Source organism: Apostichopus japonicus, chromosome 15, assembly GCF_037975245.1.
Source record: "Apostichopus japonicus isolate 1M-3 chromosome 15, ASM3797524v1, whole genome shotgun sequence".
NCBI lineage: Eukaryota > Metazoa > Echinodermata > Holothuroidea > Aspidochirotida > Stichopodidae > Apostichopus > Apostichopus japonicus.
The window spans coordinates 20,127,276-20,152,973 of NC_092575.1; the positions used below are offsets into that span (position 1 = coordinate 20,127,276).

Consider the following 25,698-nt stretch of genomic DNA (forward strand, 5'->3'; position numbering starts at 1 on the left):
CCTATTTTCAAGAATTTTTTATATTTATGAACCCCTTCATCAATTACACATCAAAGTCCTTGTACTCAGAAGATCATTTTATGAGGGTACTGCCTTGTCCTCAAGCTGAATGGATTCTGCAGGTATTTTGCAAGCAGATGTTCCTTCTTTACTAAAGGAATGATCTGGGCATCCAAGCTCTTCTGGTCGGCTCTTCTCTCATCACTCACCTCGTACGTCTGTTAAATTAAACAGAATAAACAAGGATAATAACATGAAATAGACAGCAGAATGTCATGACAAGGAGAACAACTGAATTCACCAAACAAAAGATCTTGATGATGAAGTTTTATTGCATAAAAATTCTATACTCCTAAAAAAGTTTTTTATTATTTTCAGTAACTGATTAATAGACCAAGTGAGGTATATCTGAGGTGATTGGCGGTGTTAAAGCCAGCCGCACACTGTGCCCACCGAACGAGAAAAGACTGAACTTGACTGTTTTGACCTAGTTTACAAAAGTACGAGACCCATAGGCCAGGCCAGTGTGAAGTGGACTTCATATATATTTATATGTGTCACAAACTCTGTATCAAAGTGGAATTTATGATTTTCGTACTGCAGCTGAACAAATATGAAATGGAAAGGTGGCTTGTGGACAAACTGACTTCCAAACTGAAAGCAGTGTCACAGCAAGGCAGTTGACACAGACTGATGACAACATACTAACACTACTGATAAGTCCTATGTACCTCCTCGCATACCCCCTCCAATCCCCCTCCCCAGCCCCTTTTGTCTTTAATCATATTAGTGACACCTCAAAGTCACTTTAGAAAATTCAGAGAAAACCCAACTACACCTAAATGCTTCAGAAAATGTTAACTATGTGGTACTATATAAATGTTGCTAGTAGTAGACAACAATATATCAAACAACAGTGGTCCAAGATGTTCCACGAAATGGCAGAAATAAAAGTCCAAATTGATGACTGAAGTCACTATTACAATAATGTAATTCTAGTGATTTTATTACTGTCTAGATTAAATGTTAAGATGGTCAATTCAAGTTCAATGCCCTTTTGTTTTCATCTCTATTAATTAATTACAAAACTACAGTTACAACATATTGAATATTGTTTTTGCAGATTAAAGCTGTTACCTCTTTTTTGTCGTCAAAGATGTTCTTTGATCTTTTTCCAGTCCTCAGCTTCTTTCGCTTGAAGTAGGCATCGTCCAGTTTTCCGGGGATCTTGACACTACTGATGTCCAGCTTGGTGCTGGTGGCAATAACGTATCGCTGGTTCACGCGACGCATTGGAATCCCGTTCACTTTCATGGGACCTAGATGATGCGGAAGAATAAAAGATGATGTGTACGTGTTTTTGAGAAAAGCTCATTTCAGATGTAGCAATAACAGCAGACAGAACCTTACACCAATCAATAAAAGTTGTGCAATATGAAATATCCCACTTAATACTTACTTCAACCTCAGTCTGAACATAAAAATATATTCTTTAAAGCTATCACTCAATACGATCTCCTTCTCTCTTACATTCTAACCAGCATATTGGAGGCATTTCACGGTAACTTTAGGCACAAAATTAAATTCAGCATAAAATGAATATTCATGCTTCTGGTTAGGCTACTATTTATACTGCTAGCAGGGAATAATTTATCCAGCATCGCATTGCAAAATGCTTTTCATTATGGTCGAATTGCTACACAAATGCAAAGCTGTGTAGCAATTTTGTACAAAGGAATCACAGTATCTTATGAGAGACAAAGGTCAGAGTCTTCAAACTGCTACTGCACTCAAATTCAATGTCGTACTATCGTCTGAGATGACCAAAAATCACGTCGGACAACCTAAAACACTGCTTAGGTTGTCCGACAGACGAGTAGAATTTGCGAAAATATTCAACATAACTCAAAAAACCCTATTCTTAGAAATCAAAATCTGCCCCCCAAAAGTGATAGTATCTTGTTGGTAACATAGTAGAAACAGCGTAAGAAATAAATCACATATTGGTACATTCTGTAATGAGGGGAAAATCCTACACTTCAGCTGACTTGCAGTTAGCACATTTTGTTCCTTAGTAAAGACAGAATGTGGATACTGTACATACATATGCACTAATAGTTACGTAAAGTATCGTATACCTCCGACACTACAGACCCTGGCGGCTGCAACCACGCTTGCTTTCTACCTCACGGCCGCATGTACGTATGACAAGCTAGCTGAAGTACAATGTGTATGCAATGATATGCTGTGCAAGTGGGCATACCGCATGTTTGTTTATGTTGCTGTAATGTACATGCTGTTTACCCTGGGTTACCCTCTGTTTCTGGAAATGACCGGAAACGATTACAGAATTCATTTTTCACTACCAGAGAATTCCCGCTACCCAACATGATTATGAACAGTGTCATACACATTAAGTTTAGGAACCACCATTGAAATAGTATTACATCTCACAGATCAATTACTGGAAGTTCTTGTTATCAAACAGCAAACATGTTTTTTTCAGAATTTCATAGTGTTTGAAAAACTCAAAACTTTGGCCATCATATAGGTTAGCCTTAGTAACTTTCACTAATCCCTAATAATGATACTGTAATGATATATTTACCAGGGTTGTTGATTTTTTTGATTTTTTTAAAAAAATCAAAAAAATCGGATTTTTTTTATTTAAATCAGATTTTTTTTATTTAAATCGGATTTTTTTTTATTTTTTTAAAACCACATTTCAGTTGGACCCCATTGTTGCCTACATTATCACATATATGCACCCATATCCACCCAGATCATTATATCCCCACATTGGGGATATTATGGTGTTGATCACTTTCAATTTGACCACATGTGACCCACTGCAGTGGCCATTTAATTCATCCAATTTGAACAAAACAAATGAGAGCAACATATGGTGGTACCAAAAGTTGGTGGTGATCTCATATAGTTCCTGATATTCTCCCATTTGGCTTTTAAACACACTGTGATTGCTATGATGTGGGGATATACGTTGGCGGTTTAACGCCAGCTGATGTCTAGTTTTAATATATAAGCCTTATAGGCCTATAATATATTCAGAATACTTTGCAGGCTAATTAAACCTGGGCCCTGGGCCTCAATCAATTTCCCATTGAACACACATGACCTAAGGCTACTGCAAGTCTAAGAATACCAATTCCAGTCATTCACTTGGGGAGCTTGTTTGTGCAAGCACTGTGGGCCTAACACTTCATAGTTTATTCATCAATATACACAGGAAATACATTCTGGTCCACTCCACTAGTGATAATTGGAGATTACACTAACACCTATTGTATTCTGGGGTGTTGTTTGAGCACTTGACTTATGAATTGAAGTGTCATGACTCATGCCTAAGACACCTTGTCCATTGGGCCTATTGATTGTGCCATGGATGGAGGTACCTCCATAATTGTACACAGATCACATAGTGACCACTAGTCATCCAGTGAGCTCATTGCACTATATCATAATCACATGGACATAGCAGAACATTGCCAAGCCTTAGTCTTATCATATCTCAGCTAGAACACACCTAAATACAGTATGTCTGGTAGGAAACAGGATGCCATTTGGCATCATTTCAAGAAAATACCATCCAATACCATGACTGGGTGCCGTGCGAAGTGTAACAACTCTGGGCATGAATTGCAAGGTCTTGTGAAGAGGATGAAAATTCACTACAACAAGTGCTCAGGGAAGGAAGATGAAGGTGGTGCAAGTACTTCAACGCCTGCTCATGGGGATACAACTGGATACAATGAAAGGAATGGTCACCTCCTGTCTATCACCACTGAGTTGTGCCGCAACAAAACCAACCATGCAATACATCACTCAATATATCATATGCATGCATACAACTTTCATGGCATCAAAATATAGCAAACTACATTCCTGATTTTGTAGGGTTTAGCTACAAATTCCAGCGTAATGAGTATGGAAATTTAGTGTGTGAACGAACTACAGTGTACAGTATGTCTGGTTCAAGTAATCTAGGCCTAGTAATTCTGGTACCACAGAGACTGGAAATAATGAGGGGGGTAGCCTGAATGTCTTACAATAAATTATTGTGTGTACTCTAATATAGAATTGGTGATTTGCAATGATTTCAAGCAACTATTCACATAAAAAATGGAAAAGTAGTAAAAGTGATTTAAATCAGTGATTTTTTTGAAAAAAATCATCTGATTTAAATCGCGATTTAAATCAGTGATTTTAATCAAGGTGATTTAAATCAAACAACCCTGATATTTACCAGTGACCAAGAGAAGTCCAGTTCCCAACTGCTTCAGGAAAATGACACGCCTCCCTCTGTTAACACCGGCCAGAAGAATCAGCACAGTGCCTGGAGTGATGGAGGGCCTAAGTCTCCTCTTGTGCTCACTGAATGGCTTTCTGTGCCCCTTCAGCTTTCTCCTTCCTTCCTGTGTTGGGTAGTACCTTGGCTACTCAACAAGAAACAGAAAACCAAATTTAAAATGCATTTTCCAGCTCTGCTCTTGTTCTGAATGCAAAAAGAACAAACCATTCTCTCATATTCTCCAACTGACAATACATGTGCAGCACTTAAATGGTTGAAACTAGAAATTTATGGGTTGCAGATGGGGTACACTGGTTAAGAATGGGTACATGGTTGTAAACCCTAAAGATGACCATGTGAATCCTTCGCTATGTGACGAGGTGATCACTTTGAACCCTGCTTGTCTAAAGAAGCCAAGATATCATTAGCTGTACAAAACATATCATCACGTTTTATGAGCAACAGTTTTCAAAGAGTAGCATCTTCCACTTTCGGATTTTTGCATTTCACGTCTATCAACCAACCATGTTATTTACAAAAGTTAGTATGTGTATTATCCGATTTGGGATCACATAAACCATAAGGAATGTCCAAACGAGCAAACAATAAGCAACACACTGAAGTAAACGTTAATACTTTATTCTACCTGCTGCAGTTAACGTCATAAACTGAATGGGTATTATGTCTCCAGTCGGACGGTAACAAATCAAATGGTCAATATCACCAGGCCAGGACTCTCGTTGATTTCTTGCTAAAATATGGAAGTGCTTAGAGATGCTACCGGTAATAGTCAATGACACACATCATTTGCTGTATATCTCTCTTGAGAGCAAACCCAGTAGTATGTGCTGATAATAAGCCATAACACAGGGCTTATGTTAGGTACATGGAAACCATTCTCATTCTTTGACTTACGATTGTTAACCTACTTACCTTATGTTCTTACTGTCTACTGGCAGTAGAATGCCACCTATGCCTGTGCCATATCTTATTCTACTGGCAGTTGAATCATTCATCAAATCACAATGTTCAACCACATCATTTTGTCCTAAATATATTTACAAAAACTTGCTGAGAACTTTGATGTTATCTTATTGGAAGAAGATCTTTCCTCCAAACTTTCCTGGACCGTGTGAAAGGAAATCACGTCCATCATCTTAAAAGGGAAATTACTCACCTGCTTCTGCAGAGGTACTTTTCTTGTGCCACCGTTCTTCTCTCCCCCGACTTCTTTGACAACAAATCTCTCAACAGCCTTCTTTTCTTTCTTGACAATAGGCTACAAAATACAAACAAATCAACATAAAAATGTTAATACTGTACATATATGTACATGCAAGTAGCACTTGCACAATTCAATATCTAGTCTCCATGGACTCATTCATGGTTTTAAGTCTTCACTCAAAAACTTGTTTTATTTTACAGCTTTTGTAAGCACAACATGGTAAGTTTGTCATTGCCTATCACAAAAATATTGAGGTGAACATGAAATATTCAGATTCTTTTACCAAATTCAATATGATTTACTTCCTTTACGATTGATCTTTCATTCAATCATAACCGGATTGATTTTAGAAACAGGACCATAACTTCTGACTCAAGTAATATTTCCCCAAAGCTTTAAAGGTCTCAGTATTGTCCCCTAATATGTTAGAAATCAAATAATGGTAACACATGTTGAAGATCCCAGAGTCATTTTACTCCCATCTTCGAAGCATCTTCTCTTATTGAGACATTTTGGACACTCCTTGTCTGGGAATAATTTGGAGAGTCAGACACTCCAATAAAGTATTATTAATGCTTTTTAAGGCCTTAATGATACCAAGTCAGTATCTAATGGCCATGATGGTAAAATGTCACATTTTGTCTCCCCATAGCTCTCTTGTTACTGTAAAGCCTGCACAGTGACAATCAACTACTACTGTCAAAACTCAAGTGGTAGTTTACAATAGATCTTTTTTCGATAACAACATTCCATTGAGCATACCTTCTTCTTCAAGTACTTTGCAGTGCGCCTGTACATGACAGACCGACTAAACATTGGGATGCCTCCCGTCAGCCATCTCTGCCTGCTACGGGGCTTCTTCCGTTTAGTTGTTTCATCCTCCATGCTATTAAAAATAGAAAGGAGAAAAAAAAACTATAAACAAGATATACTCATTGAATGACTTCCAGGCAAAATCAGACAACCACTGGAATCTATATGATGAGGAACTGTATAGGTTTTAGGCAATTGGAGTTGTACAGTGTATCATACTATCATTAGTGCACAGTGCTGTTAGTTTATTTCTGTTGTTTGTAGTAAACTTTTGTATCTGTTTTGTGCTGAAGTTGGGAGGGTTTAAAAAGGACTTTGCTTTCTTGGAGCCCATCAAGGATCAATACTCCCTGCCCATAGAGTACAATACTATCTTTAGCAAAACTGATGGTAAGATCCAGTAGAGTGTAGGATAAAACTTGCAAAAGTGCATTTTATCACTTCTAAAACTAATACATTGATCTGGTAGGTTGTAAGACATGGTTTGGTTTTCTTTTGAATATGGACCTTGGCCTAGCCTCATTCGGGGGCTGTGTCATTCCGCCACCGATACATTTCATTGTAGGCCTAGGCCTAAATGAACTGTATATTGTTTTGCTTAACACTACCTAGGTCATTTAAATTCACAATCTGAATTGGTCTTTTTAATAAACAATCAGCCTAATTTATTTTGGTTTATTCAACCAACTATTATATATTTGAAGAAAGGGTATCAATTCTTAAGAACCTACAATTAATACTATTCAATCAACCTGTACACTAGAGACTTTGTATCAATTCCCCAGTCATGTCTTAACTACAATTCAGTCTATCCAGCGTACCATCACAATTGAAAACGGTATATCTATGTATCCACTCGATTCAAAGAACTATCACTGATACATTTCTGTACACCTAATTCAACGATTTGCCTTTTAAAAATCACATAATTAATGAAAAATTTTAACACACCAATTACGGCTATATTAGCTCAGTCCTTGGTAAGCTATTCTGGTAATTGTTAGGCTTCCTATAACTGTGCTCTTAGCATAGGACTAGCACAGCAGTAGCACTACTCAGCCTAACGTTACAAAACTTAAGCCTAAGCATGAGGAGAGGCCTATGTTCTTGATCAACTACCAATTAATTAATGGCATAGTTTGGCCTAATTCCAGGCAGTTGTATGTCACAGTTAACCTGAACAATATAATCCTGCTGCTAGACTCCTTCGGATATCTTAACACTAGAAATGTGATGTGCACATGCTTAGGCCTTAGTCGTGTGCAACTTCGTCATGTTAGTATTCGGTGTTAGTTCAGATAACGTAGGTAAGGCAAGTGCTCTCAGAGTAAACAAGTACTAAAATATATCAAATATTTGGCCTTATTTTAGCATTTGGTGAGATAAATTGTAACCAGAGTAGAAGTTTACGGTGTTAGCTAATAGGGAAAGCTACCGAATTTAATGGATTTTTCGTAACTTGTTAGATATTACAAGATTTTGTCTCTTAAAAAATGTGTCCTTACATGTTCAACAACAGTCCGTGTAAAGAGGACGATAAGCAAGTACCGAAGAGAATTCCGCACATTGTTATTGTGAAAGTATAACATTTTTCGTTTCGGATCTACAAAGGGACTATATGTTTGAATTGTTCAATATAAAGGTGTATTTTCATACTTAATTATCTTAACAGAAAGCCATATGTATGAGATGATGATGATATCAGCTTGAATTTTTTACTTGGTTCCGACCTTGAAGCATCCGTAGGTTATATGTATCCCAAACAGTGTAAGGCTTATAAAGCCTACGAAACATCATCTATACTTGGGAGATTTTATCTTATTTCATTGAGATTTGTAATTCTGTAGTGTGCCACGCAGACTAGACAGCCAGCTCTTCGGCCAGACACCTACACAATTTACTAAAAGAACTCACAGCTCACAAACACCTCGCATCAAAAGTCGGGGAATCGGTATGAAAAAAATGCCAGGTGAGGAACATGCCAGCTGTCTTAGAAATCTATTTTTGCAATTAAGAAAGAAAATGTATTTTGGTCATCAAGATCAAAGACCACTGTTCAGTGTTGTTCGGACTAGCCTAGTAACACTAACAATAGTAGTAACAGTAACACTTACTCACTAGGCTCTAGTGAAGTATAACCTAGGCATAACGTATAGCATATGCCCATGCTAGGCTGACCTACTGTACTCTGGTTCTTAACACTGACTTTCTCACAGACTGCTAAATGTTGTTACAGTAGGCCTTACAAGAGATTGTAACCTAGCTTAGACCAATGTATAAAGGTAACAAAAAGCAGAAGATGATGGTGTAACTCACATAGCTGCTCCTACACGCTGTGGTTGATGTATTTGGAAGAAAAGTTATAGTTACTGGCCCTTAATCAATTTTGACATTGTGTGTGACACCAACTACTTTTTTATAATTCAGAGTTGTTCGTTTAGACTTCTCCTTTTTTTTTGATAGGGAGAAGCTAAAAGCAAAGATTTCTGTGTTTGGAAGTAAAGTTATACTGGCCCTAATAAAGTTTGACATTGTGTGTGTGACACGAACTACTCCAATAATTCAGAGTTGTTAGGTTAGATTTCCCTTTTTTTTTCTTTTTGTAGGAGAAGCTAAAAGCAAAGATGAACCTGATTACAAGGAGAAATGCCGAACCCTCAAGAGGAAGCTTCGCTTTTTAGTTCATGTGAGTACAAGTTTAACATTTCTAGATCTTTGACTTTTGAATAGACAGTTTGCAATGTTCCATGAATGGGAGCATGCACGGGTGAGGATGATTCTATCTATGCACCAACTCTAAAACAAAGGATGTTTTTGTTTGCCCATGAAGTGAGTCCTTGTTAGATTGAATTGTCTGGTCCTTTCAGGTACAACCATCCAAGTAGAGATTTCATTTGTTGATATTTGTCTGCCAAAAAATTCAAACTGTCAATTCTCAAAAGCTATAAAGACGAATAAAGACAACTGATGCAGGAAAATGTGTGGATTATAGTGTCCATCTAAACTATTAAACGGGCAATGAAAATAACGGAATAAACCGCACATAATCGGAAAACAAACATGCTTCATCAAACATCACAGATGAAATATTTCAAAATCCCGCCGCTTGCCAATGCAAATACGGTCAAATAGTAGTAACGCGCAGAAACCGCCAGAAAATTTGTGGGACGGCAAAATAACTCGAGGACCGGATCGTCCGCTGGCACCGCAGGAAAATCACAAGTCCGCAAGATTGATAACTGTGCGTGTCAGACGGAAGTTACGGCTAAATAGTAAACTGGAATCGGGAACCGTCTGATGGCTATATATGTCCACTGCATATATATAATATGTTACTTTCACAATACTGTAGCTTTGCATCTATATAATGTATAATCAAGATATCACTTTAGGCTGCATGCTCTGTACAAGTTTTTCTTGCTTCTTCTTTTCCTTGTACATTTTACTCTTTAATGTATGTGTTTTTCTTTAGATCAAGGTTTTCTTGTTTATTTTTCTGCAAGCATTCTCCTCAAATTCTGAGCTGTCTTTCTGAGTAAAACAGTATCTCTCAAAGCCTCAGGCTACCTTGAGTAATTGTTTTTGTTTTCTCATCCATCAGGAACAAGAATGTTTTCAAGAAGAACTGAGGAAAGCACAAAGGAAACTTTTAAAGGTTTCAAGGGATAAGAATTTCCTATTGGATAGGTTACTACAGTATGAGAAAGTAATCTTTTCAGGATCAGATTCGGAACCGACAGATTCGTCTGAAGATGAAAAGGAAGCTAAGAAGGTCCCGGTGACAGAACCAAAGGTGATAACATGGTTGAATTTAAAGGTTGGATAACCAGCAACCATTCAAAGCATACTGAATATCTTTTAATCAAAGGTGCAGATTATTTATTCAGAAAATAAACCTACTCACTGTCAAGCCCTTTAGTTTAGCCCTATTAATTACTAGAATTCTTTTATGATCAAGTCACACTGATTTCATCACAAGTTTGGCATAGTTAATTCAAGATGCACAGCAGGATGTAAATATATATGAATTTTGTTTTCATTAAATTGATTCAAGCAAGGAGTGATTGGTACAATTATGATGTTTTTTCTTTAGCAGATTTGGATCCCAGTAAATGGAATAATATTAGGTCTGTTTGCTTTGATCATTGGACTGCACTCAGTACCACAAATCTAAGTACATTTGTCCTCTGCTTACTTGAGATATTAAATATCATGTGGCCAGAATATAGACTGGATCGTCATTGTTCGACATATTTTTTTGTCTCAAATTCTGACTTGTTTGATGATTTTGTAAATATAACTCTAACTTTAGATAATTCCACCTGAGAAACCTAAAGTGAAAAGAAAGCCAAAGAAGAAAGCAGCCAAGAAGCTTCAGGCAGATCCTAAACTAGGTCCAGGTAAAACAGTGTTACCAATCCAGCTTCAATCCCCTCCAAGTTCACTGAAGCAGCACATGCCTGTAAGTAGATTAGTAACGCTGTTTGTACTTTACAGTGTTTCCTTTCTTTGTATGCTGAGTTTATGTGGTGTTTACTATGTATGGGATATTGTAATGGAATTCATCATAACATCATTGAACATTTGCTGCATTAGTGGGTTAAAAATCAAAATCAGATCGTGCCGGCAATGAATGCTGATTCAATTAGTCATAAAAATATTGTATATCTTGATTGATATGTCCAGCAACAACATGTCAAGTGTCATTATCATCGCAGCTAGGGACCTTTTTAATTCACAAAATAAATATTTCATCAAGTGCTAAGGTTTTGCATGGAAAGTATGTTGAAACCTTTCTATGCCATCTTGTTTTCTGTTTCATTAAGTAAGATCTATTTGGAAAGGCAAGACACACAAAGAAAAGATGTTTACAACATTGTGGTTTATATTTTTGTTGTTGTTGTTGCTGTTACAGCAATTAGTGGAAATGTTAAACCGGGCTGCAGCTACTTCAGTTGGACCAGTGTCACCAGACACATTTGCAGGTGAGCTCAGAATTGAACATTGTAATAGTAAATACTAACCTCAATTAATAGCAAAATTTGGGCAACTGTTAGAACTAGCTTTTAACTCACTTGTCATCAGACTCTCCAAATGGTCCATCCTCTTTTGATCGATAAGAACATATATCCTTTCAGAGTCATATTGCCTTCTGGTTGTTAGTTGATTTTTCATCATGGTACATACCTTTTTCCTTTAACCTCTTTGAAGAACATGATTTTAGTTTTGCAAAGCCACTCAGCTCTAATGGCACTTTCCAGTTTGGCATGTGTGTTGGTGTATGTGACTTGTTTTTTAAATTTTCGTCTCAAATATTCAGATTCTTTTGCAGTTCTCATGAAAGCAAAATATAAAATGCATAGTTGCATACGATATGTGTGCTTGGGTGTAAGTGTTTGGTGTACTTTATGTCAATTTTAATGGTCACCTCCGTTGCCTCCCAATATGTAAGAAACCTCCCAATATGTTAGAAAGACCAAAATTTGTCACCTATGATTCATTTTTTTTTTAACACTTATTTGCTTTATTTCTTCCTGTAGGGAATCTCTCCTCATATAAGAGACATTCTTGTCTATTCAAATTCCCTTTATGTAATATAATCATAGGTGAAATAGAAGGTATTGTGTAGCAGTCATGTCTTTCACTGCAACAATTAGGTTCTTGTATCATCAAAACCCCCATCTGGTACCAGAATCTTTTGAACTATTCAAAATCGCTGCTTTGCAGTGTTTGTGAAGCAGAGTCTTCCGTTGATTTTGTACTTAACGATTTGCAACTTGGGCTCAAGTTCTGTTCTTTCAATGGTTTTGAAACATCATCCTTCACCAGGTCTGCACTGCATCAAGATGATTGCTGCTTGCCTCACTCAGTGTTAGAGAAAGTGAGCAGATGCTTTGGTACTCTCAGTCCATTGGCAGGGGACATTTAGTGGTGGGGTTCTGTGAGCCCATTGGCAGGGCACATTTAGTGTAGGGGTTCTGTGAGCCCATTGGCAGGGGACATTTATTGGTGAGGTTCTGTGAACCCATTGGCAGGGGACATTTAGTGGTGGGGTTCTGTGAACCCATTGGCAGGGGACATTTAGTGGTGGGGTTCTGTGAGCCCATTGGCAGGGGACATTTAGTGGTGGGGTTCTATGAGCCCATTGGCAGGGGACATTTAGTGATGGGGTTCTGTGAGCAGGAACGGATGCAACATGTACAGGTCTGCCTCTGCCTCATTATTCTCTGAACCGTGTAGTATTGGCTTTTTATGGACTAACCTTTGAGAGATATTAAACAAAACTAATAATATCAAGGCACATACACAACAGGAAGATAGTTGTGGAAATCAGAAACAATTTGTGGCATGCTAACATTTCTGGATAATGCCGAGCTGCCTTCAATTTTTTTTTCTCACCATGCAGGTTTACCATACACACCAGCTTATGCTTTACCACATCTTCAAAATCCTGGTAGCCTGGCACAAGTCTATGAGCAGTTGCCCCCGTCAACGACATCGTCTGTATTACCGAGTCTTTTGATGAGTCCTCATCAGTTTCCACGACTGGGTATGATGAGGAATCTACCGGTGTCATTAGACACTCCCCCGAGAAAAAAAGTTCGGAAGTAAGCATTGCCATTTATATGAAGAAATTAAAAACAGTGTTCCGTCTGCATTTAATGTTATCAGGTTAATGGAGAGTTTCCCAACATGAAATATTACATGAGACTAGTCTAGAACTGAACTTGTTAAAGGTTAATTATCCCAGTTAAAGCTTACAAAAGTAGATCAAATTTTAACTTTTGCCCAATTAGTTGATCCAGTTCAACAGTGAGTAATTCTGTAAATTTGGGGTCCACATTGTTGTTAGAGTATTTTAGGATTCAAACAGCACACTGTGCATTGTTTTAAGTATGTTGTACCTGTAATAGGTACTTTCTAAACATATCAGGAAACTGAGAACCCGTCTTTGATCCCTCAAACCATAAAATAGCTGATATAACTCGTTCCAAAATACTTTCTGCATGAAGTTCTTCCAAAACAGTAAAGAAAACATGACATTTATTTATTTAACATACATCTATTAACCACCAGCAATGGTTTCAAACATTGCACTGATAGGACTGAGATGGTTGATTTTGACAAAGTAGAATAGAATAAATATATTACTAGTGTCTGATACTCGTTCACATGCAACAACAAAGTGGTTTTCATTTAAAATAGTACAAATAATACTGTTTGTTACATAGTCTTACTAGCAAGTATAAAATCAAGGCGACCACATAGTGATTATTTTTGGAATGTAAACACGAAGGCTGGAAAAATGGGGAAAAAATATAGAAGGAAAGCATTCAAGAGTGTTAAGGTATTCTAAATCTAATACAACTTTGAGGAAGTGGTATATAAAAGTAAAAAGATATGAACAACAACTGCTTGCTGAAGCTAATGACAGTTTTTGTATGTACCTCAAAGTGTGTATAAATATGTGTATCTAGTGACAACATATGACGAGTAAAACGAATAAAACAAAAATGTAAATTTCTGCCCTGTACACACTAGTAGGCCTACTATGAATTAATAGTAAATAAATATTGTAAATTGTAGTGAACTTGCATTTCTGCAAATTTATACACATTTTGTTGAAATTTACTTATATATATTTTGGTCTTTGTGTAGCTGGTCTCCACTTCAGCCATTAGAATCCAACCAAGATTACTGATATTGGAGGTTTCTATAAAGCATAGATGGTTGTCCACTGGACCACCCCTTCCAACTAATTTCTGTTGATTGGTACCTCGTTTTAGTGAGGAGAATAGTTCAGTACCAACATACATGCGACTACATTGGTTTCATAGTGATGTGAAATTTAAATTAAGATTTAAAAAATTTATACATTTTGAGGTTAATCATCGTCAAAGAAACGTTACAAGAAAGACCATTGGTAGCTGATATAATTTCTGAAAAAGTTAAAATACTAGCAAAAGTGTTCATTTATGTTTTACGTGAAAATGTTAAAACAATTACAATCATGCTACAGTAGGACAAAAAATCTGGCCCTCCTACTTAAATACATGAATGATACAGAATATGTAATCAGTGAATGGTATGACATTAACAGAATGACACAGAATATGTTAATCAGTTAATGGTACGACATTAACAGAATGATACAGAATATGTTAATCAGTTTATGGTATGATATTAAAAGAATGATACAGAATATGTTTAACAGTTGATGGTATAACATTAAAAGAATGATACAGAATATGTTTATTAGTTATTGGTATGACAAAATAATGATACAGAATATGTTTATTAATAATTGGTATGACAAAAGAATGATACAGAATATGTTTATTAGTTATTGGTATGACAAAATAATCATACAGAATATGTTTAACAGTTGATGGTATAACATTAAAAGAATGACACAGAATATGTTTATTAGTTATTGGTATGACAAAAGAATGATACAGAATATGTTTATTAGTTATAGGTAAGACATTAAAAGTGAAATGGTAGGTGAGGAGCAGCAGGTTATCATTTTAATATTAAAATCTTGTGTAGCAGTTTCAAAGGATGTGATCTTTTGTCTCTATATCAAAAATATGGTTCCTGTTTACAAAAAGTGCTTATACATCTTTACACTTGTATAGCAATATTCCCAACTGCATAGCATATTTGCAGTGAGATATTGAACAAATTTTCCCAAAAGAGAAATTTACAGAACAGGCTGCATGTGTAACCGTCATATTTGTGTTCATTCAGTTTAAGTGGACCAATTAAATGTTATTGATGCATGAAGGATACATAAAGTAAGAAGAATTTGAGATGTAACATATATGTACCTATGATCGAGTCAAAGGTCAATGAACAGGGAATACCGACTTGACAACATTATTTCACAGAAATTTGGTGAATTTAGCACAAGTAAATCTTTGTAGTACACCCTGACCTATAAATGGAGATGTTATAAACAGATTAACCAATATTTTACTCTGTGAATGAATGTTAAATTAACATGGAAATTCTATGCCCCCCCCCCCCACCTATTCTATTACAGTTAAAATACAACAGCTGTAACATTACTCACTTTCCAAGTCTACAGGGGAGTCAACAATCAGTCAACAAGAAGGCTCTTTTCTTCTTGTTCTATAGCTTTTACATAATTTCTTTCTCTTCTCTCTTTGCACAGGGAATCCGGAAAATCAAACCAGTCTAACCATTCAAAAGTTCCAAAGACTGAACCGCAGCCACCACCCAGCATTCCTAAACCTCCAGAAGGGCTCTCTCAGCCGAATGGTTCAATCAAAGATACAACTCCCAAATAGGATATGAACATTGTTTGCGGCAGGATGAGGACAGGGGGAGGCCAAGGTAGGGGGAGGGCTGGGCAGGCAAAACATGTATGATATGTACAATATTATAAATGTGTACTGTATATGGGTACCTTAAATGCATTCTCTACAGAGCAAATCCACTTCAGTCAAATATCTCGAAGTCACAGATATCAAAAGCTTGTACAAGAAGTGCAACTGAATTTAAAACACACTTGATGGTGTTCAGCTTCCAGAGAATGACATGTAGAGAAAATACAACATTTCAAGATTAGACAATACCGCTACAGGTTCAATTATACATTTTTAATGATAAAACTGTAAGTCTGGTGGTATAAAGCTGAGTTGCTGTTTTTAGCACCAATGAAAACCAACATAACAAAAACTTTAAAACAAGAAAGAAAGATGTTATTTAGGTTTTGGATCAGAAGTTCAATAGGAAAATATATATTTTGTACCTTATTTGGAATTCAGGTTAAAAAACAGGAATCAACAATTATTGCTGACAGCCAAGTTTTAGTACTAACTACTGTTGAACTCAGGGAACTAATTATGTGGTATAAGCAAAATGGCAATGGACCTTTGACAATTTCAGTATTTACGAGATTCATGACCTCAACTACTTAATAAAGTGAGAGCATTTATTCCCTGCTGTTATCTGTAGCACCTATATGAATGTTCATATAATAGACCTGATCAGATGTGAAACTTACGTTTATCTGCCTGGCTTAAAATCTCATGGGCTAATGGTCTCAGTATCTTTAATTACCTGCTATAGTGTTTATTTAATTACCTGCTATAGTGTTTATTTAATTACCTGCTATAGTGTTTATGTCCCAGAATTATGGTGCTCAAGAAGGAAACTGGTTTGAACTTCTATCCTAGCATATATATAAATATATATAGTTGATGCTTGTAAGAATTCTTTATTATCATCAAAGTGTTCCTGGCCGAACGAATTAAAAATACGAAAGAGATTTATGCCTGAAAACGAATATATCTGATGTGAGATATTAATATTTTGAAAGCAATACACAAGTGATAAGGAAACTACTTCTATCAGAAGAGGCTTATAGGTCTTTAAGAGGATCCGATGATGTTTTGGAGCGGTCTCTCTGTAATGAGATCTGCTTCCGAGGATGTTGCTACGAGTAGAGGATGCAGAAGATGGTGAATTTCTTCCATTTCAATTATGGTCTGGCAAGTGAAAAAAGAAATTGTAAATATATTTGGAATACCAAAAGAAACCAGTTTATTTCTCTTTTGTGTCAGAAGTGTTTAATAATCTTTGCAGAAAGACAAATGCGATAAAATGATAGCTTTAGATGACAATACGCTGAAGAAACTATTGTAGTATAAAGATGTACCCCAACCCTCCCCACCCCTTCCCCAACACCTTGCAACCATGGCCAGATAAAGTTGCACAAGCTCTACAAATTACTACCAGAAGTTTTCTTAGCGTACAAAATTTGATTAGGCAGTTACCATGGAGGTATGACACACTGCCTTTCTCACAGCCTACAAAATATACAATATTTTATGAGATCATTGGAAATATCATTTTGTTTATATTTTTGATTGAACACAAAATGAGAATGACTTTTATCTGTGAGTTAACCTAGAACAGATATCATTATTACAGATTGAAAAAGCAAAACAATCAATGAAAGGTTAAACTAAAGTACATCCACATAAATGTATACCATATATATAAACTAGGCTGTAATAGGTATGTTTACTGTTTAATGTCATATCCCTCCAATATGCCATCCAAAGTTACAGCTCAGTGGCGGAGCGTCCTTACAGTCAGAGGGGGCGGATGCCCCCCCTGACTGACCCAAATGGACTGTTGGCGCCCTTTCCAGCTTTTTACCACTTTTTACTTATTCGCGATTATTGACTTTTTTATTGCGCTCTCAAATACCTATTGACATTTGTCACATTTTTTTGGTGTAATTTTCTGACAAAACGGCGATGACACCTATTTATTCTTCGTTTATCTGCAAATTAGCAAGGCCCGGAAAGGGTCATTTCTGGTGATCTAGGGAGTATCATTACTCAAAAAAATTCTGTACGCTCTGCGCCAACCTGTGGTGGCGCTCGGCTTAGTGTCGAAAGCGCCTCTACATACCATTCTCGCCCCCCTGACCAATACCCCTAGCTCCGCCACTGTTACAGCTGGAGTAGAGTGGCGACAGTTACCTTTTGATTAAGTCTAATTCGAGATGATTGAAAATCCAGGACGTCTTTCATCTTCTTTTGGATTGCTTCATGAAGATAGGAAGGAGCGAACACTGTTGGTTCAGACAATGTCTCCACTACCTTCTCGTAGAATGCAAGCCCCATCCTGTACAGAGTTTGAAGCTCTATATTTCCCTGCAGGAATATCAAAATTTAACATGAAAAATTATGAAACTAATTTGTCAATTTATTTTCGCCACCTTTTCCACATATACACCATCATGGTTTCTTACACCAAATGGTGTACCCATGCAGATTTATAGCTGTATTTAAAAGCTTTGAGGTTTTGCGAATGTGGACGATGATTCTAGTTTAATTCGGAAAAATGTTGTCACACGGAACACTTGATCATATGAGTGTTCAACAAACTTCACAAGAGGAAATTCACATAATTTTGATTGTAAATTACTTGAATTGAAAGAAATTCCAACAGAAGGTGTCCGATTGCATTGTTGTTGAAGTTAAGTACACAATGACGTCAAAGCAAATCCAGAGTTGCTTTAAAATGAAACAAGAACCCCCCAGAAATTATTAAAAACCTTATGGTTGAACAGTTTAATATTTTGTTACCAAACTTAGGTAGTAATGGGGAATAAAATTCTCCTGCAAGATATGTCTACCTTCATTTCTGCAGTAATTGTTTGTACTTGATTACGCTTCTTCACTTGTGAGCTTGCCGGTTGCATTTGTTCGGACTGGTGAAACTTGAGACATAATGCGAACAGGTCTCTGAGAGCTGCTGCCAATGACATGATGTATTCGACCTGAGCAGCTGGGCTGTTTAGTAAACGCCATATATCAGCCAGGTCCGTTGACTGCAGTAAAGACAGAAGATCATGTTATGTCAGTTTTAAAGACTTTTACAGACATTTTGCAAAATTAGTATAATCATTGTGTACCTCTTCAATGATGTTTTCATTGTCATTTGTTGTCACAAGATACTTGTCAAACTTGAAAGGGTTTCGCATAACATGAGAGAGATTTGTTCTAAAACATATTGAAAAGAGCGAGGATATTTTTTTTCAAGAGCAGGATTTGAGCCAGTGACCTCTGGATTACAAGTCCTGTGTTTTATCAATTGACCCAGTACTTGCTGGTGGGGAGAGGTGATGGTGGGAGGGATGGTCTGGCAGTCAGAAGACAGCCTGGGTGCCTTGTATACCATGTAAACAGGCATCAACACACCAATCTTATCTGATATGTTGAGATCCCAAAGATATACTCAGTATGAAGACAATACCTCAGTCCATCACTGTACCATCCTGGAGGAGGGGGGTCCTGGGGGAGGGGGGTTTAGAGTATCAGGCCTACTACAATTGATGAGTTCTTAATGTACATAATCCGAGTGGTGTGAATGCAAATCATTCCATGATGCATGACAAAAAAATTCCTCTTAATATTTGACTGACCTCATTCATCAAACATTGAACCAGGGAGGTCTCGTACGCTGGCAATAATTTCTGATCTTGAATAAGTTTTCTCTGTTCTTCAATCAGATGCCTTTTCTTCTCTGTCATTGATATTTTAGTGAGTTGTGAACACTTTTGAAAATACTCAACTGCCTGTAGAAATGAAGAAAGTTAAAACAGAGAGATAAAAAAATAAATTTAAGGTAAAAGTAGCATAAGCATAACTGCATAAATCTTTACTTGCGTTACATATTGGCTTGCTGCAACCAATGCTTGTGCTTGAACACTTTAACAGAGGGACAATAAAGTAATGTAGAAAGCAAAGAAAGTATTGCAAAGAAATTTCAGTATAAAGCATAAAAGGCTACTTAAATACTAACCGGCTTTTATGACAGCATGTTTGAAATCTTCAAATGATGTCGATAGATCTGTTTGACATTACTATCTAATAATGTCAACACTAGAAATACAAATTTTCTAGGTCATAGGTATTTCACCGTAAATATGCTAGAATGTGAGATTACGGTCAACCACGCTCAAATTTCAACAAGCATTTTACTAGATACACATACTGAGACATTTCATCTCAATTCTCAATGACTGCAGATAATTTTGGAAAGTCAGGACCTTCAGGAAAGTGCTCTTGAACACCTTTTAGCAATTTCTAGCACGCTAAACTATCGTGGAGGATTCTGATGACCTTTACAGGTGCCTCACCTCCTCTCTGGACATGAACAAATATTTGTGATCCTCTGCAGGGTTCTCTGGGAAGTATGCCTCATGCCTACAAACAGAAATAACAAAGCAGAAGAAAAAAAGAACACACAACTTTCATCAAATTAAATTTATCTTGGGACATTTTTTTGTAACCTGTTAAGATGTTGAGACAAGAAGACTTTAATGGGACTACTGTACATACAAGATATATTCTTTCCTAGATGCTCCTACCTTTAGAAATATTGACCAGATGTGCCAGATTAGGTCATTTCCTCTCTGATAATTTTAACAAAACGTGTGATGACAGCATAAAGAGAGTGAAGTTATCGGGTCCTTGCAATATTGCAATGGATGGGATATGTCATTAATGGTGATAACCAAAATTCTCCGCTTGATTGAGATATCTAGCCACTGAAACAGCGAAGACGTTTTCTGCTTGACGTTAGGAGTCTCTACACATCCAGAATAGCAAAATTCCTTCATAAGCTCTGTTGGAATTGGGTTGACGGTATGGAGGAATACAAAAAATGACACACATGAACAGACAATGCAAGATTCCATCACAGTGGTGAAATTTTGTTAGCTATAGAAAACAAATATAAAGCTTTCCTTACACTCTGTAAGTCCTTTTCATTAAAACTGTCCTCGTAGTAAGAAAGTTGAGACTTATTATGTTCAGCACATTATATTTAAGATGGGAGGGGATTGTGGGAGATTACAGCATCACATGACAACTCGGACTGACTGTGACCAATAAGAAACTATGTTAACTAAGTTTAGACGGTTAGCTGTATGCTAAAAGGAAAACATGAGTTTACCGGTCGTCTGCATTATCAACGAATAGAAAGTGAAGTCTGTAATGCTTGGAGATTTGGATATATCTCCATCCGGTAGGGTAATACATCTGTCAAAAGGAATACAAAAAAGGAAGGAAAATTGGTAAATAATTGTAACATCATAATTTTGGGACATTTCTTCATTCTTTACACTGGACACAACCAAATCCTACCAAAAACTAATCGTCAGGCTAAACGCTAACGTTAACACCACAGAATCAAGTGGCATAAAGCATTTCATACAATTATCTCCCACAAAATCAAAGTGGATTTTCTCCACGTTCCTAACGCAGGTTAAAATCATATGTGTAGCTCATTTTTTAGAAAAACTGTTTAGATTTCAGTAATTGCCAGGGGGTTAGCACAGAAAACTTGTGAGAGTGCCTTAGGGAACCAGGAGACTCTGGGTAACACTGGGAGGGTTGATAGGTCTGTAAATTTGGTCATCGTCTATAGCAGTGGTTCTCAAACATTTTTAGACGACCGCACCCTTCAACCATATTGAACCAATGCCCCCCTCCAACTACCCCCTCCCCTCGACTTCGCAATCAGTGACCAGCTCAGGGAATACCCCAAATGACAGGCTAAAGTGGTAGCGCTATGCGCTTATAAGTTACAAGTGATGTCTCTGCTACAATATAATCCAAACGTGAAAGAAATTGGACCTAGTGGTGGAGTTATTGAATTTCAAATACCATTTTTGGATAAATTTGGGTCACAAAATTTAATTTTTTGTTCCCAGACCCCCTGGATGCCTTATTGTGCCCTAAATCGCTGCAGTGATGTGTTGTAACCGCCAGGGACCCCCAAATCAGTGCCAATGCCCTCCTACTCCCCGTTTACCCTGTAGCGCCCCCCTGAGAACAGAGAACAGTTACTGGTAGCAGAGCCTAACTCTCACCTTGAGGTAAAGACTCTGTTTTCTTGAAGCAGTGTCAAGTACCACCGTTGATAGTTTGACTTGATCCAGTTCATCGACAGAGGTTGCTGCAGCCTTTCCATTTGCGTACAGGGTTACCATGACAACCTTACCAGAACCCTCTTTTAGATTCCGTATGTCATCAGAAACTGGCAATTTAGAATAAAAGAGAATCAATATGGTCTGTTGTCAATGATATTGCCATCAGGGTAATAGCCTGCTATAGTGGGTTGCACCAGGTGTGTGCCTGCCAGTGGCTAGCGACCGGAGTACTGATAGTGGGAGGGGTGGGCCTGCACACCACTATGACAGAAATTGGAACCACTTAACCCTAACCACAACCCTGACTTGACTTTATAGAACCGTAATGTTTATAACATATAGATAATATAAGATAGATAACATGGATTTTTCTCAAAACAAAACCAACAAACAAACACACAAACAAGGCTTATCAGGAATGGTTTACCTGAAAACAATGATGATAAACAGTCCCAGGCTAGGGACTTCTTTGAGAAATTCCAAAAGTAAAATCCTCTTACAGGTTTAGAAAATATATAAACTTACCTGTTTTAAGTTATGTTAACTGCACGACATATGTTAAAATATTTGTATAACGCAATTAATGTTGTATTTTTCTGTATTGTGTATCTTTATGTCAGTCTATGGTTTGTACTCGAGCAGCTCTCACCTCCTCAACACTCTTAATAAAGTTGTTATACAGCATGTTACCCATATGCCTGCCTAGTTCCTGACGTCTGAGTATTACCCCCTCTGGACCCAGTCATGTTCCTGATTACCTTTATAAGGGACCTACTGTACCGACCACGGTAAAATATCATATCATTTTTTTTATACTTTCGGGTTTTGCTTCTGATTGATAACTTGGACGTTTCCTTGGGTCAGTCAGGCTAATGGACAGCGGGTATTATTTTATCATTTATTAATTCTGTACAGAAAATCTACCAGACTCAATGGAAACTAAATGTCGAGAAACAATCTCTCGGTACTCACCAAGCTTAGCAAACAGCTGTAGGGCCTCAGATCCTGTGCCCAGAGGTCCTTTGATATAGAAATGGTGATGAAGTTCAAGATTTAAAACATACGGGACAGTCTTGCCATAGAATACTGTCCTTCCAGTGAGAGATATTCCAGACGAAATCTGTCAAAAATTATCAAATTTAATGATTAAACAGTTATACAGAAACATTTAGGGATAGAATGCTACATAATCTACCTAAAATCTGTAAACAGTCAAATTTAAAGGCATTGAAGACTCGCCCCAAACCGTGTGCGGCCATCTGAAAAAGTGAACTATCCGTTGCTTGCAATGACGTTTTGTTCGTGCTACAAAATACAGACAGTAATGAAACGTGATACCATGTTATCTTTAGCTGGACCTGAGATGTCCATCGCTGTATTGTTTGTACACTGTGCTGTGGGTATTGACCGCAGCTGTATGTACTGACTGTACACTTGTGTCTAATTACCGATGGTAGCAAGCAGTGTGTGTGTATTTTCTGGGATCGATGGTGGTGTCTAACACTTCTATTACACCTCATTCGAAACTAGGTCAGATAACCGGCATTGGACGTTTCTTTTTGCGAGAGTCTTCACACCCTTTAAGGTTAAAATACAGTTATATATGAAATCAGTCAAAATAACTGATCTGGTGATATAGTGCAACTTCATATGACCTTAAACTTTGTATACTGTGTTATACACACATAGTTGCACTGATAGACACTGTAATTGGCCATGACTGAAAATCAATTGGAAACCTTGTTTTTGTGCAGAGTGCCATCATAGCAACAAGTAGGCAAATGTAATGGCAGGAGGAAATTCATTCTACCTGAAACAAATTCTCATTGATAAAATTCTTACTTCAAATTTTCCTCTCTGTGAGCCGATCTCATCGTTAGAAACCGCATCAGCCACCTGTAGAACTTTCTTCACCGTGTCCTGGTTAGTTGTTACGAGAGCACTCTTCAGGCCATATACTCCACACTCAGGTAACACGTAAAGGTTGAGTCTAGCATCGGCTACTTGAGGTTCTACAGACAACAAGTGCTTCCTTAGACGCTCATCACTGTTACCCATCAGCCGCATCCTGTACACACACAAGAATATGATAGAGAATGAGAAAGCAAGCTGACATGATAGGGGGGAGGGTTAGTGTAATAGTGTAATAGGAAGGACTCAATCTGTTGGATATATTTTGATGCGGTGCGATATCTTAGTGATGTGATGTTTTCTCATCACTCAAGGAGAAGCATGAATGTATTGCAAGCTTACTACATCACTGTCTGTTGTATCATCAAGTCTATTGTAATTATCTCATTTCTTTGTCTGTTGTATCATCAAGTTTTTGTAATATCTCTCATTTCATTGTCTGTTGTATCATCATATTCTATTGTCTGTTGTATCATCAAGTCTATTGTAATTCTCTCATTTCTTTGTCTGTTGTATCATCAAGTTTTTGTAATATCTCTCATTTCATTGTCTGTTGTATCATCATATTCTATTGTCTGTTGTATCATTAAGTCTATTGTAATTCTCTCATTTCATTGTCTGTTGTATTGTCATACTCTATTGTCTGTTGTATCATCAAGTCTATTGTAATTCTCTTATTTCATTGCCTGTTGTATTGTCATACTCTATTGTCTGTTGTATCATCAAGTCTATTGTAATTCTCTCATTTCATTGTCCGTTGTATTGTCATACTCTATTGTCTGTTGTATCATCAAGTCTATTGTAATTCTCTCATTTCATTGTCTGTTGTATCATCAAGTCTATTGTAATTCTCTTATTTCATTGTCTGTTGTATCGTCATACTCTATTGTCTGTTGTATCATCAAGTCTATTGTAATTCTCTGTATCATTGTCTGTTGTATCATCATAGTCTATTTTCTGTTGTATCATCAAGTCTGTTGTAATTCTCTCATTTCATTGTCTGTTGTATCATCATATTCTATTGTCTGTTGTATCATCAAGTCTATTGTAATTCTCTCATTTCATTGTCTGTTGTATTGTCATACTCTATTGTCTGTTGTATCATCAAGTCTATTGTAATTCTCTTGTATCATTGTCTGCTGTATCATCATATTCTATTGTCTGTTGTATCAGCATCTCGTCTATTGTAATTCTCTCATTTCATTGTCTGTTTTATCATCATCAAGTCTTTTATACTTCTCTCATTTGATTGTCTGTCATAAATTCCACCACCTTTTTTTTTTTATTACAGGACAAGCTTGTAACAAATAAGTAATCAATAGGTGAGGTTGTGCAGTACAACAATTCATACTTTACAGAGAAAACATGCCTTGAGAATCTAGAAAATTACCTTTCAAGTCTTCTATATTCATTGTTTTGTCATCATTCCTTTATCAAAACATGTCAAAATATAGATTAGCAAGTACCAAGCATATTACCAAAGATCACTTACTTGAATGCTGCCCTCCTCATGGCAGAGACTAATCTGGGGTACGGATTCTGTGGCAGAGAGCCTGCTGTTATGATCAGTTCTGTCAGGTAGTTTCCCCATACCTCATCTAGTCTGATATCAATCAAATACTGAAAGAAATTATTTTTAACAAATAAATCTTATACAAATATAATAAATAAATATTATATATATATATATATATATAATAAAGAAAATCCATGTGCACTCCAAAAGAAATAGAAAAGGAAATAAGATATGACTCATAATTGTCAATCATGAGTCATATCTTATTTCTTATGTCTAGTAACATTTAAATATATATATATATATATATATGTATATATATATATGTATATATATATATATATATATATATATATATATATATATATATATATATATATATAATTATATATATATATATATAATTATATATATATATATAATTGAAATTGTAGTGAGTT

General features: G+C 36.7%; 3 protein-coding genes across 7 annotated transcripts in view; 1 reads left to right on the plus strand and 2 right to left on the minus strand.

Moving 5' to 3' along the window:
• On the minus strand, nt 1-14,592 carry LOC139981650 (large ribosomal subunit protein eL6-like). Of its 2 annotated transcripts, none has more exons than XM_071994203.1 (6): nt 14,552-14,592; nt 6,297-6,420; nt 5,487-5,588; nt 4,265-4,454; nt 1,138-1,319; nt 1-218 (listed from the first exon to the last, which is right to left on the minus strand). In XM_071994203.1, the coding sequence occupies exons 1-6, from the start codon at nt 14,575-14,577 to the stop codon at nt 66-68; spliced, it is 777 nt and encodes a 258-aa protein (XP_071850304.1). In that variant the 5' UTR covers nt 14,578-14,592; the 3' UTR covers nt 1-65. The 2 variants fall into 2 exon arrangements, with proteins under 2 accessions (XP_071850304.1, XP_071850303.1); XM_071994202.1 differs by lacking the exon at nt 14,552-14,592 and adding an exon at nt 7,853-7,989.
• Nucleotides 8,147-16,707, plus strand: LOC139981649 (uncharacterized). The gene is made up of 7 exons (XM_071994201.1): nt 8,147-8,316; nt 8,954-9,033; nt 9,949-10,140; nt 10,660-10,809; nt 11,263-11,332; nt 12,754-12,955; nt 15,526-16,707. The coding sequence occupies exons 1-7, from the start codon at nt 8,301-8,303 to the stop codon at nt 15,659-15,661; spliced, it is 846 nt and encodes a 281-aa protein (XP_071850302.1). The 5' UTR covers nt 8,147-8,300; the 3' UTR covers nt 15,662-16,707.
• The window catches only part of LOC139981645 (uncharacterized), a 23,154-nt gene continuing 13,561 nt past the window's right edge, over nt 16,106-25,698 (minus strand). For all 4 annotated transcript variants that reach the window (XM_071994198.1, XM_071994195.1, XM_071994196.1 and 1 more), the window contains exons 18-27: nt 25,235-25,362; nt 23,674-23,899; nt 22,804-22,951; nt 21,772-21,938; nt 20,853-20,938; nt 20,035-20,101; nt 19,318-19,470; nt 18,529-18,723; nt 17,870-18,043; nt 16,106-16,864 (exon numbers count right to left, since the gene is read on the minus strand). In XM_071994198.1, coding sequence (XP_071850299.1) covers nt 16,748-16,864; nt 17,870-18,043; nt 18,529-18,723; nt 19,318-19,470; nt 20,035-20,101; nt 20,853-20,938; nt 21,772-21,938; nt 22,804-22,951; nt 23,674-23,899; nt 25,235-25,362 — 1,461 coding nt within the window. In that variant the 3' untranslated portion in view covers nt 16,106-16,747. The remainder of the gene's footprint in view (nt 16,865-17,869; nt 18,044-18,528; nt 18,724-19,317; nt 19,471-20,034; nt 20,102-20,852; nt 20,939-21,771; nt 21,939-22,803; nt 22,952-23,673; nt 23,900-25,234; nt 25,363-25,698) is intronic.